Source organism: Biomphalaria glabrata, chromosome 10 (genome assembly GCF_947242115.1).
Source record: "Biomphalaria glabrata chromosome 10, xgBioGlab47.1, whole genome shotgun sequence".
Lineage (NCBI taxonomy): Eukaryota > Metazoa > Mollusca > Gastropoda > Planorbidae > Biomphalaria > Biomphalaria glabrata.
The window spans coordinates 14,039,888-14,053,527 of NC_074720.1; the positions used below are offsets into that span (position 1 = coordinate 14,039,888).

The window sequence follows — 13,640 nt, forward strand, 5'->3', positions numbered from 1 at the left end:
ATAAGAAAAATAATGTGTAACTGCACACAAAAATATTTCCACTATCTGTAGCGTATTTGCGCATAAAAGAAATATATATTTACTATTAAACAGCCTGTATTCTCTTGTAATATTGCAAAGCTTAAGGTTGTTACATTAAATTTTTAGAGACCGCCGGATACACCCCACACATTTTCATACTTACCTGGCATAGGACAAACGGTGATCACCCACGGCCGTTCTCCCAGGTCGAGGCTCACTCATTGCACTTCGGGTGGGCTGAAGCCTGCGATCACCCCAAATGTGGGTGACTCGGGTGCGTAATTTTTGCGTATGGGGAACTGCGTTCGCGCTAATCCCTGAAAAGAAAAAAATAAAAGTAATGAATGGTTTGAATTAAACACTATACAGATTGTCTTCTTTTCCTCTTCATCGCCTGTCAACAAATGTCTATTGTTGTTGTTTTTTTCCCCACTGGCATTGAGATCTGGGTAGTTTCAACTCTGAGAGAGACTGCTCATATCCCCTATAGCCAGACATTTTTCCATAGTTAATAATTTGTGTACGATCAAGTTTCTTGTCTGGTGTGCAGTAGCAGTTCAAGATATTTAGATTTTCTTCTGAAAGTCTGAGCTTTGTGCCCATTTTTTCTGTTGTGTGTCATTGTTACAAACTGTGTTTGTGATTGTAATGGTAGGGCTAAATTTATTAAATAGTTTTACTCTACCATGGCTTGCACGAGATGCTGAGATTCTGGTCAACAGGGCCACGTGAATGTATGTAGGGGTAGATGAGATGTGTGATTTTGAGGTTAGTTGGTGACTGGACTCTGTGAGAGTGAGGATAGTTTCAGAGTCGGAGTTAATCGAGAGTTGTGAGTATAGGAATTTTTTTCCTATCAACGATAGTCCATGTAGGGCGATGTATTTGTGTTGAAGTAATCTGATGACCTGACGTCTACTGTGTTTATATGTTATATAGCTAAGAAAAGTATTTTATTAGCTATAAATCTGAGTTGTGTCTCTTTTGGAGATGATGTTAATGCTCCACTGTTAGACGTTGAGATACTATGTCGTCAAAAGATTGAACAAGGGCAGTGATCCAAACAACTAGACAACGACCTTCACAACCAGCCATGGCAACCCTATATAAAGGCGGTTGGCTGCATTCCATTTAAGGATTTATTTTTTTATAGACTTTTAGTTGTGAAGTGTTGGCCAGAAGTTTGAACTTTCTGATCACTGCTTCAGGCTTTACAAGCTCGCTCAAAGAGTTTCGCCCCGTTACTGTGACAAGTCACTCAATTTTATCTCAGCATTAATTATTATTATTTATTTATTTTATTTTAATTATTTCCCATTTTTAGTACCGATTTCACTACCTACCCCTACCCTTTTCCTCTTCTCGCTAGACTTAGTCCACCACCTTGGGACAAGATCAAACAAACAGTCACTTACTTTGGTCTTCGGCGCCGGATGTCCGACTTTCACGTCGAAACCACCTGGGATGGAATACACTTCTTCTCCACCCACGTCTCTCTTTGATCAAGGAGATTATTCGTGTCACCACGCCTCTTGACCCTTCCAATGTGCATCTTTCGTCGGACTTTACCCATGTGAGAGATAATCCTTAGCCTAGCGCATTTCCTGTTTCCGCCCATCTCTTCCGGACCTTTATAAGATAGAATAAGGCGAGTTAGACTCACTCCGTCACTTATTCTTTTCGCTGACCAGTCGAGTCTGGACTACTTCATTCACTCTTACTTCTAGAAGAATAAAATTAGTGGTAAGCCGAACTTAATCACAGTTCCATCTTAATTAGTCTGTGTATATTTCTCACTGGATGTTACCATGTGGATTTTATTATTTCATTTATATTTAATTAGTGCATTGTGTATTTCTCATTGTCGTGAGTAGAAAACATAAACATGGCATATGTATATATTTATGTATTGCATTATTCTATTAATGCCACGTTGCTCAATTGATCGTTGATGCAACCATGTATATATTAGTACATCTGATTTTGTTCCCTTTATCTCGGCTGACCGCCTTGATAATTTTACCAGCGCACTAATACTGCGCAATTAGAAAAGAGATATGAATTATCTCCCCTTTACTCATTTTACTCTAACGAGAGTTGCGCCCCTTGAACGGACACTCTCTCCATTCAAGCGCTTTCCATTGTTCATGACCGACGGCCATATGTAAACAAACCGTGTATTGCTTGTCTAAATGTGTTGGAGGCAGGACGCCACATCTATTAGAATCGTCGCTGAACGAGGTTGCGTTCAATGTATTATGCACCACGGAGGCCCATTGAGTCCAACGCGAGCCTGCTTTTCTTTCTCGGTAGCCTTTGATCATTCAAGATCATTTGCAATGCAGCAGTTGTTTGGTCTCGGAGCTGTCTCTTCTAGAAGAATTACTATCCCTAGCGTCATCTACCCTGGTTAAATCGCCCTATACTCACTTTTCGCAATCTTGATTTATGAGATGATTTTAGTGAATATCCTAAGCATTGGAATACCCCACGTCATCTTCTATGACTGCAAACCAGTTGGTCAGCGGCTGTTTATTCACAGCTAAAACCTTACATCTAAGGTTCCTTCCCCTATCAGCCACCAGGAGACGTGCTTGGCAGAAGATTTTTTTTCTTCTATTAAATCTCTACACATCTGATGCAGAGGTTCCGGCAAATAATGAAATATTATTCTTTGTCTATTATGCTATAAGTGTAACTGTAAAATATAGTGAACTATTTGTCAAGAGAAATCAACTAGTAGCCAAAGACAGACAAGTGGCATAAGCATGTCGTTTTTTTTAAACTACAATATTAGGTCAATATGCTTAAGGGGAAGTAACTAGCTATATCTTTAGACAATCTTTTGAAGAGTCTTAATTTTCCCTATTATATGTTTGAAAAACAAAATATTTAACATTATGTTTCAATTAAATAAGAAAAATAATGTGTAACTGCACACAAAAATATTTCCACTATCTGTAGCGTATTTGCGCATAAAAGAAATATATATTTACTATTAAACAGCCTGTATTCTCTTGTAATATTGCAAAGCTTAAGGTTGTTACATTAAATTTTTAGAGACCGCCGGATACACCCCACACATTTTCATACTTACCTGGCATAGGACAAACGGTGATCACCCACGGCCGTTCTCCCAGGTCGAGGCTCACTCATTGCACTTCGGGTGGGCTGAAGCCTGCGATCACCCCAAATGTGGGTGACTCGGGTGCGTAATTTTTGCGTATGGGGAACTGCGTTCGCGCTAATCCCTGAAAAGAAAAAAATAAAAGTAATGAATGGTTTGAATTAAACACTATACAGATTGTCTTCTTTTCCTCTTCATCGCCTGTCAACAAATGTCTATTGTTGTTGTTTTTTTCCCCACTGGCATTGAGATCTGGGTAGTTTCAACTCTGAGAGAGACTGCTCATATCCCCTATAGCCAGACATTTTTCCATAGTTAATAATTTGTGTACGATCAAGTTTCTTGTCTGGTGTGCAGTAGCAGTTCAAGATATTTAGATTTTCTTCTGAAAGTCTGAGCTTTGTGCCCATTTTTTCTGTTGTGTGTCATTGTTACAAACTGTGTTTGTGATTGTAATGGTAGGGCTAAATTTATTAAATAGTTTTACTCTACCATGGCTTGCACGAGATGCTGAGATTCTGGTCAACAGGGCCACGTGAATGTATGTAGGGGTAGATGAGATGTGTGATTTTGAGGTTAGTTGGTGACTGGGATGTAAAAAGCTCGACATCTGATGTCAATAGGCATTACCGAAGGCCCCAAATGTGTGACTCGCGGTTTTCGTGAGGACTCTCCGTGTCCAAGGCTGTCAGCTACTACGTTCCCAGTGAGCGTGACAATGCGCAGGAGTTGATCTTTATTACTCTTCCAGTGAAAATGGGCAGGAGTTGATCTTTATTACTCTTCCAGTGAAAAGGATCCCAAAAAAGATCGCCTATGGCATGTGGGTGCCCCCCCCCCCCCCCCCCAAATTCCTTTTAGTGATAAGTGTCAAATGATAGTACTACCGGTCATCAGCAGCACGCTTATTTGTAAGCTAGTCTTACCCACTATGCCCATTATGAAGCGAAGGCACCTTTGATGGAAGAGCTCGAGAAGCCTTGGATGCCTTCTATAGAGCACGCAGGTCTCAGAGCCATACACAAGTGTGGTGAGAACTACTGCTTTATAAACATTGATTTTTTTGGAGGTAAAGAGACCCATTCCGCCATACTCTGAACTGGAGGCAACCAAAAGTGCTGTTGGCTTAGCGAAGTTGTCTATTGCTTCCAGTCAGTGAAGCGTCGTCGGGCAATGTGCTGCCTAGGTAGGCCTGCCGCGGCCTGCGTAAAATGGAGCTAGCCATTCACATTGATTTGTGGAGCTGAATTTGTTTTTTCGGAACATTTCCTACTTTTTTTAAGTTTGAAAGATAGAATAAACGAGGCAGCTTCCTCGGCAAATTCATTGACGGAAAGTTGAAGCTTCTGCTCCAGTGTGTGCAACAAAAGGCGCAATCATCCGAACAAGGAATCTAAGTAACAGTCATCTCTTTAATTTTAGTATGGGGAAAGTATCTTTAAGTTAAATACTCTACCATATATAAATCTAGAGATTTTATTGTTTTGATGTGTATTTTTCGCCAACGTTTATTTATTCTTATTAGGGTGTCACCTGGTGAGGATCGTACCAAATAGTGACGCCTCTGGCAGAAAGGTAAGTTTGTTTCTTTTTCGGAAATCTGAAGTAGCTGCTTTTAGTTTTATATTTTCTACTGGCTTCTGTTAAGGGAGGCAATTTGGGTTTTTTACTTTAAGATTGATTTTGTTTTGTGTGATGTTTTTTTTTTGAATGGAATATGACTATTAGTTAAACAGTGTGATTTTGTTTGTTTTCTGTCCAAGATAGTCAAGAGTTTTAGTTTCTAGAGTTGAAGTATAGACTTTAATTAATGTGCAACTATTATTCAATCTATGGGGTATTGTTCTATTGGGTATTGCTAGAACTGTACATGTATTTTACATATAATTTCAATAAACAAGTTATATGTCCATGACTAGGTTACATTGACTTTCGGTAGTCAGCATTGAAGTACACATTACGTTTAGCAAGAAGAAAAGAGCCTGACAGCTTGGACAGTGGAGACGTAGGTGACCACACCTGTTGGCCATAGAATCTTTTCTGGCTCCTCTAAGAAACGACTCCTGCGTAGAAAACAGAGTACAACTTGTTGTCTGATTCGATTTGCAGTTTATTGATGCGGTGTTTTGAGTGAATTGTGAGAAAAAAAAAGTTTTATGTCTTAACCCTAACCATTAACTTTCATGTCATTGAAATTAAAAAAAAAAAAAAAAAAGTTAGTATGGGGGTTTTAAACCAACGAGCTTGGTGTTACTAGTATGACGCTCTTATCAACTTACCTAACCAGTCACACTACAATTTGTAGTGTGAAATAAATGACTCCATTGTTTAAATTTCTGAACAACTTTCACTTCTACCTTTGTTTGTTTACATTTCCATGCCTGAAGAAAGGGTAAGGTTACAGTAGACAAGAATACAAGACAAGAATTGTATAGAACAGTTGGTTTAATCCTCATTTGTACACAGACTGAGAATACATTCAGACACCTAATGTAAAACAACAAATACATTGTATACAACTTTCTCAGTGCCAGGCTACACAGCATGGCTTTGACCTCCTTCATGTCATAATTAAAAAAAAAAGATGCATACATTTGAGTAAACACTACACAGGAATAGTAAATCTTTGCTTTTTTTTTTAAACCTCAAACACATGAGCCTACTAACCACAAGATTTTTTTTTATAAACAAGCATATAGCTTGGGAAACCTACACTATTTGATTAATGCACTCAAATGTGAACAAAAAAAAAATTAACAAAGAAAAAAAAACACTATTTTTTTTTCTTGAAATGGTTCAATGAAATGCAAATTTAGCAGCTTCTTGTGTTTCAACAAATATAAACAATTGTAACATTTATTTTCTATCTTAGTTGTGATTTTTAAACAATAAATAACGGGCTTGTTTTATATAAATTCCTATTCAAAAATATCAACAAATATCTATTAAAATATATATAAATAAATGGATGTTTAAAGAAGGGAAGAATTTAGTAATTGAATGTAACACTTGTTACTCATTGTGTTTTATAGTTCTTTTCAGCCATTTGGAGTAAAGAAGTAACAATGATCTATACATATGACCTTCTGAATTATTTAAGCATTGCAACAGTCATTGTTATTACATGTCTTGAGATATTTATTTATGTTGAGAAAACTAGTGTTTAATATTATATGTAGGAGAAATGTGCAACTTGATGTTATAAGGACAGAGTCCAAACATACATGACTTTGATCAATAGTAAAAAAAACATTAAAAGTGTGACAGTTCTTCATGCAACATTCCTAGGTGCGATATTTAGTATACTGATTGATATACCAGAAGTGTTTTTTTGTTTGTTTACATGAATAAAAATAGCATATAAATATTTTAAATTCTATCGAGTTGGTTTAGCAAAAAAGAGTAGTTTTAAAACCAATGAGCTCCATAGAAGGCTTAGAACCAGTGTAAATGGTAAATAATTCAACAGAATAAGCTTATGATTTAAATTGATACATACCTAGATAAAAAGCTTATGTTTACTTTCACAAATTTAGTGTCTAAACAAAAACAAAAAACATTAAAAAACAAAACACAACACTCAAGACAAAATGGTATTTAAAAAAAACAACAGTCTGGCTCATTCCATGATCATTAAAACAATGAGTCATTTCATATCATATTTATTCTTTGTACAAGTGAGCAAATATTATATACAGTCTCCTTTCCAATAGTATGGGGCCAAGATGGGGGGAAAGAAGGTCACAGGACTTCCAATCAAGTCACCAACATTGCCAATGGCCAGAAAGTGTTCAACTAAGGAATAAATTATATTTACATCATCAAAATTGCACTACTAGCTGCTAGACAAAAAAAAGTGGAGCTAAAACAAACCATGACAGTACAGAGAAATGACATTACAAGCCACCATGTGTGTATGTCATGAAGCATGCAGCAAGGAAACAACTAGAGTGTTGACATACAGAAACAAACATTTTTTTCTACTAGCGGTATAAACAACTTATACAGTATAAACAACTTGACAAGCAGGACGTTTTGGCGCGATGGTCATATTGGCGCAGGGGACAAAAAATGTTTTGATCACATTGTTTATATCCATTGTATTATTTCTTTAAACAAGAATGATTCATATCTATATTTAGTATGTGTGTTTGTGTCTAACATATTTTTCATGTAGAGAACAAGAGACATTTTTGTCCATTATTTTTGGTACTTACGTTTTTGGGGTAATTATTGTTAAATCCCATTACAACCTAAATGAGGATTATAATATTTTCTAAATCACAACAAGACAATGATATATAAATTTGACCCAAATTTAAGTGGAAACAAAAAAATGATTTTTTAAAATTTGTAACTAAATAAAAAAGACAACTAATGAATGTCATCATGTGCACCTCACATTTAGTTTATGGGGGTGGGGGAAGTATGTCAATATCATGGTCCCAAGTCGAGGTCTGACCTTTCATAATTTGTATATTTTACATGTTTTGAATGTTCCCTCAGAATTAAGGATCATAGCATCCTAACACAAACCTGCCAGAGGATTTCGTCGGGAAGAGTTTGAACCTGGGACTTTCAAGACCACATTTCTAGAGATAATACCACACGACCAAGCAGCTATCCATAGTTCACACTATGTCCATTAATCAATGTGACTATCATTTATTGAATGTATGTGCATGTTTGTTTTTCACATCATTTTTCTAACAAATTTTGACTTGTGCATGTTTGTTTATTAAGAGGCACATTTAAAAAACAAAACAAACAAGCCCTCTATATTTAAAATATGCTCAGTGTAGGTACTGTCTTCAGTTGTTTGTCTTTATCTGCGTCAAGGGAAAATGTTTAACCCAAAGAGCACTTACCCAAAATATTTATTCAAATAAAGTAATCTCTTAAAAGTTTCTTAGCTTGAGCGGACATTAAACTAATGTCAATACGCTTTTAAAATGTCTTTTGGAAATAGAATTCAATGGATGTAATCTAATGCGCTTGGCAGAATTCACATATAATCTAGGGTGGAGAAGGAAGCATGTCACTACCATGGTCTCAGGTTGGAATCAGATTTGGTGGATGGAGATAGAATTTATACTATACATAGGCTATAATATTATATTTTGTGAAAAAAACCTTATAAAAGTTATGTGTTTCTTAAATTATAGTCAGAATATCTTGCGCCAAAAGGGGGTTTGAGTCACGAGTTTAGGCACATCAGCACAATTTAGGCCATGTTGTGCCCGTAATCCTTTAAGGATCACGCGCCAAAAGGTTTTGGGCCAAAACGGTTGCGCCAAAACGTCACATACCGAACAACTTGTGCAGCTTTCATCAAATATTTAGTTCCAGGCTGGAAAAATTAATTTCTATTTTAATTAGTTTAGTTTAAAAGTAATCCAATGATATTATATAACTAAAAAAACATGACAGACCTTTTCTTGAATACAGTATACATTTCTAGATAGATTCTAACACAATGTATAGAACAGTATCAATATCTAACATTCATCAACTTTTTTTTGTACAGTATATATCCAGATATTCTAATTTCTTTTTAACATTGTCTCATCCCATTGAGTGGACACTATTGAATAAAAAATAATCAACTTTAAAAAAAAACCATTTAACATTAACTCCACAAAGATGTAAAAATGCTGCCAAAAAATGTCCTTATCATAGTACTTTTTTATGAGTTCATGAAACTGAAAAAAAAAAAAAACCTGCTTACAAGATTGTATTGCATGCTTATGATACTAAAAACATTGCCTGTATAAAATATATATATTCAAATCTAGTTAATCAGATCAGTCTGTTATTAGGACCAATACCATCATATCCTGATGAGGTCCAATTAACCAGATTCGAATGTATGATGCATGGCAGTGTTTCCCAAACACTAGGCCTGAATAGGTGTCCCATGAACTACTGGAATAATTAACTAGTAGGCCACCACATGAATTAACCCCTCTAAAAAATAACCTAAATGTTCCACTAAATACTTAGAATATGTGAAGTGTTCTGTTAATTAAAAAAATTTGGGAAACACTGGTGTAGTCTTATTTTTTAAAATTATTTTATCCAAATTTTCACAGATGACTAGTTTGGGTTTTAAATTTTCTCCTGTCTTTGAGATAATTACTTACTAAAAATTGGCTTGTTTGTCTCAAAAAACATTATCATATACATTTATATATCTAACCCTATTCCTGTCTACAGATTTTTGAGATATTTATAACATTATCTCTTTTTTTGTTAATATATATATATATATATATATATCTTTAGGTCAGTGTGTCACTATTCTTTGTATATAATATTATAAAAGAAAGTACCGGCACTCAGAAATGGTTACAATAATTTAGCAGCTAAAGAGCAAAATTAATATACACTTTGAAATTGTGCAAAATGTCACAAATTATGTATTAAACTTTCTTACTTGTTATTGTCTAAAAATATATTACAATCATTTGCATAAAAACTATTTGCAAAACCAAAATTTTCTAATGAGTAGGTTTACAAACACTGTTCCTATAAGAATATAACAATCTTGTTCAATCCCCTTTCTTTCTGTCAATGATTAAAAAAAATTACATTCACATAATCATTCTAAAAAAACCTGTCAAAAATGATCTCTAGAATATTATGTTGAACTATTATGATATTTTTTTAGACAATTTAAGATTATGCAAAACAGACTCAGAAATGTAGTTAAAAAAAAACGAAAAAACTTCTACTTGGCATGACTACCAGCTTTAGGAATAACCAGCCAGGTCCAGTGATTGCTATAAACCTCACACGCTTATGGGTTTCTAAGTGCAAATTAAGGTACATGGCACAAAACAAAAACTTGACAATGATGCATAGTCAATATAGTAATGTACTATAGACATAATTCATTTAAAGCATATTATATTAATGGATAGTCTAGCCCAAAGTATCATTGCCCAGTTCAGCCTCTTAAGTCATCATAGTCTTGACACACTCACACAAGACAAAAACAACGCTAACATGATAAATATAGCACACCTCATCACAGCCCAGTCAGTCAGCAAATAACATTCTAAAACAATGTTGTCACATGGCAAGGGCTAATATTTTCCTACAGTATACACAAGAGAGGACTAAGAAATGTACAGGCCTGTCAATGGGCTTTGAAAAACCAATAGTTCATCCCTAAACAATAAAGCAAAATGAGTATTTGCACAAAAAAAAAACAAACCAAAGCATTGTACAAGTTAAAGCAAATATATACAAAGCATGTTTACATATTGTCTTCTTCTACTAAAAGTTCTCGTAAAAATGAACAACAGAAGATACAAAATTGTACATTTGTCATCAAAAATACAACAGACAAAATATTACACAGAGGATAAAAAAAAACAATGTCAGGGAATTTTAATCCCATTTAAGTCACAGCACAGTTTCTAGAAAAAATTCAATAAATATTAATATAACAAAAAACATAGGGGAACAGCATGTTGAAGAATGCCATGAATGAAATGTATTAAATAGTTACATAGTAGATTAGTTTAAGTTGGTCAATATTACCTAGAAGAGCACAATTTATTAAATACTGGTCTTGTAGAAAGAATGAATATGTGGTACAGAATTTACAAAATTATTTAGTTTCTTATTAAAGGGCTACCGAGCAGAAATGCTTCTTAGTGAGTCTATTCTAATGAAATGTATGCACTAGGTGGAGGTGTTCAGAAGCAGATTGCTAATCCCTCAAGGAATCTTAATGTTATACAAGTCTGACTGGAAAGAAGACTTTCTGAAGCATATTTAACACAAGCAGCCAAGGAGCCTTCGAAAAAAAGGTCTTAGAAGCTGCATTAACCTTTTGAATAAAATAAAATGTATTTATACACCTTTCTTTCAAATCTAGACTCTATGACTTTTGTTCACATTAAACAAAATATTTTTTTTTTACACAATAAGGAAAGATGGGTACAATTAATATATTTTAATTTGTAGCCAATCATGGACGTGGATTTATATTTTCCTCAATCCAACCCCCCCCCCCCCCCCCCCCACTGGTTACATTCAAAGTTATTTTATGTAAAAGCATCCTCTATGGGATTCCTTAATCTATTGTTAAATATCTAGTACAGAAACAAACATGAGAAAATCTATTATTGAATGCAAAATAATATATAGATTTACTGACCCTCTTGAAAATACATATCTACTAACACACTGAGGATGAATCCATCATTATAGGCATTGATTGATGTTCAATAACATTGGTAAAAAAAAATTTTGTTTGGCAAATGATTGTCAATGGGAAAATGTAATAGGAATAATGAGCAACTGTTGGGTTTGTATGTCCAATATCTTTTCACTTTCAAGAATGAATCTAAACATTAAAAAAAAAAATTCAACCAAAAATTGACAGAAGTAAAGTTTGTAATGATCTTGAGGGAAAATAAAAAGGTAATCAGAAAATAGTATTAAAATCAAAGCCTATTTTAAATGTAGGAAAAATAAAATCAATTAAAAAAAAAAAAAAGCCCATATTGTAAAATATTCTTTCTTCTAAAATCATCCAAATATATTCTTGTAAAACATATTTTTATACACAAATTTGTATATATTTACTTATATACATTTGTTTTTAGTTATAAACTACATTTATGACTTACGCTAAAGCTACTTGTGAAGTGCAAAGAAAGGAAACAATAAATAAGCACAATGAATTTATCTGATAAATTACTGATGCTCCTTTAAACAAGAAGATGATTACTTGTCTCATCTAGTCATGCATTTTAACTAGAGACTTAAACTCTGCTAACTCATTGGGTTTCATGGCTGATTCCGGCAACTCATTCCATTCTCTAATGGTACTAGGGAAGAAGGAGCACTGGTATGAATTTGATCTAGCATAAGAACTAAAACAGAGGACAGCAAGTACTTTCAATGCCTCCAATAATAAAAATCTCACACAAAAAAATTTGATGACTGGCTTATTTTTTGTTTTTAAAGTCTCATCAGATCTCAAAGATGTAACAGTGTGAAAAAAACAACAAAAGTCAAACTTACAAGCCAGAACAGTAAATCTTCAGGTCCAACTCATCAAGTTTCATTGTCTGCCCTCAGCTCTCACTGGTTTTGTATTCAAATTGTTCTCAACATCTATTCTAATTATAAATCCAACAGTAGCACTATTTATTTCTCCTATCCCCTGTTTCATGAACATCCTATCATCAGAGCAATGTGAAAACATCCATGAAATAGATGACAAACAGGGTTGAACAGCTGCTGCAGGGTCAGGGTCTCTCGTGCTATATAACAAATGACCTTTGCCAACCCTAACTGGCCAAACACTGTAATAGGACACCAAGTGTTTAAATAAACATGTAACAGCACACACCAAAAAATCAGGCAGCAATGACGGCAGGTTATTTAAAAAACTGCAACGTTTGTCTTGACATATTTACAGAAAAAAATACATCAACATTGTCAGGTTTCTCTAAGAATTAAAGATAAGTCTGTGACTCCCCACACTAATAACAATGTCCGTCAAAATGATACAGGGTGTGCCATTAGAACTGGCTGCTAAGTCAGATTTACTGACTCTTGTTTCTATTGCTAACTAGGGATAGGGGTGTGACCTATTACTCTCGCTGTATACAGCCTTGGAGCTTGTCCACCCAATCTATTGCCGTTTTTGAACTGTCAGCCATGAAATTAAACACTCTTTTAACAGTACGAATCTGAAATAAAAAAATAGTTACAATTATTTCCTCTCTCTACTAACAGGTTTACACATTTTTTAAAAATTATTTTCTACCTCTACTTCTGAGTTAAACAAAAATTTAACTTTAAACCAACTTTAAGATTTTATGTGCTTTATAATAGAAACACTTAAAATAAAATAAGACCCAGAACACACACACAATTCATAATGACTGTACAAAAGCTCTCACAGTTAATTATACATCTACTTGAAATGCATTTAAATTAAAGTTAATTTTAAAAAAAAGTGAAGTAACTAAGTTTGTAAGTTATGCTTTTACAAGTCATTTAAATATCAGGCTAAACAAAGCTAAACTTTATGCGTTATCTTGTAATCATTATGTAATATTATTACAGCTTGATTTTAGATTTAGGAATTTTTACAACAGCTATTTATACATATATATTGTATATCTACTTTTAGAAGAAAAAAATATCAGGAAGAACTTTAAAGTGTGCTATGATATATTGGCAGGAGTTTCATTAAGAAAGTAGAAGACCTAAAACAAAAAAATTTAGTAAAAACCTCAATAAATGAATTATCTTCATTTTTCTTTGGCGCTCCAGGTACATTCTTGATAAGTGTGACAGACTCCACTTCAGCAAGGTCAATAAAACCTTTACAGTTAGGGTCATCCCTTGAGTCATAGTAGCGCATCTATGAACACAAGACAGCAGAGAATATAGACAATGAACAAAATTGGACAGGATATTTCAAAAACACCTTTCACTAATGAGAATCATATATATGTAT

At 34.2% G+C, this 13,640-nt stretch overlaps 1 protein-coding gene and 2 non-coding genes across 6 annotated transcripts in view; 2 read left to right on the plus strand and 1 right to left on the minus strand.

The window, feature by feature from the left end:
* The first annotated feature begins 176 nt into the window (after positions 1-176).
* On the plus strand, positions 177-341 carry LOC129928876 (U1 spliceosomal RNA). The gene has a single exon (XR_008780407.1). It is a non-coding gene; the product is annotated as a U1 spliceosomal RNA (small nuclear RNA).
* A 2,769-nt stretch (positions 342-3,110) lies between these two features.
* LOC129928877 (U1 spliceosomal RNA) lies at positions 3,111-3,275 on the plus strand. Its single transcript, XR_008780408.1, has one exon. It is a non-coding gene; the product is annotated as a U1 spliceosomal RNA (small nuclear RNA).
* A 2,300-nt stretch (positions 3,276-5,575) lies between these two features.
* LOC106074750 (myotubularin-related protein 13-like) overlaps positions 5,576-13,640 on the minus strand; it is a 53,989-nt gene continuing 45,924 nt past the window's right edge. For all 4 annotated transcript variants that reach the window (XM_056043943.1, XM_056043945.1, XM_056043946.1 and 1 more), the window contains 2 exons: positions 13,413-13,544; positions 5,576-12,864 (listed from right to left, as the gene is read on the minus strand). In XM_056043943.1, coding sequence (XP_055899918.1) covers positions 12,766-12,864; positions 13,413-13,544 — 231 coding nt within the window. In that variant the 3' untranslated portion in view covers positions 5,576-12,765. The remainder of the gene's footprint in view (positions 12,865-13,412; positions 13,545-13,640) is intronic.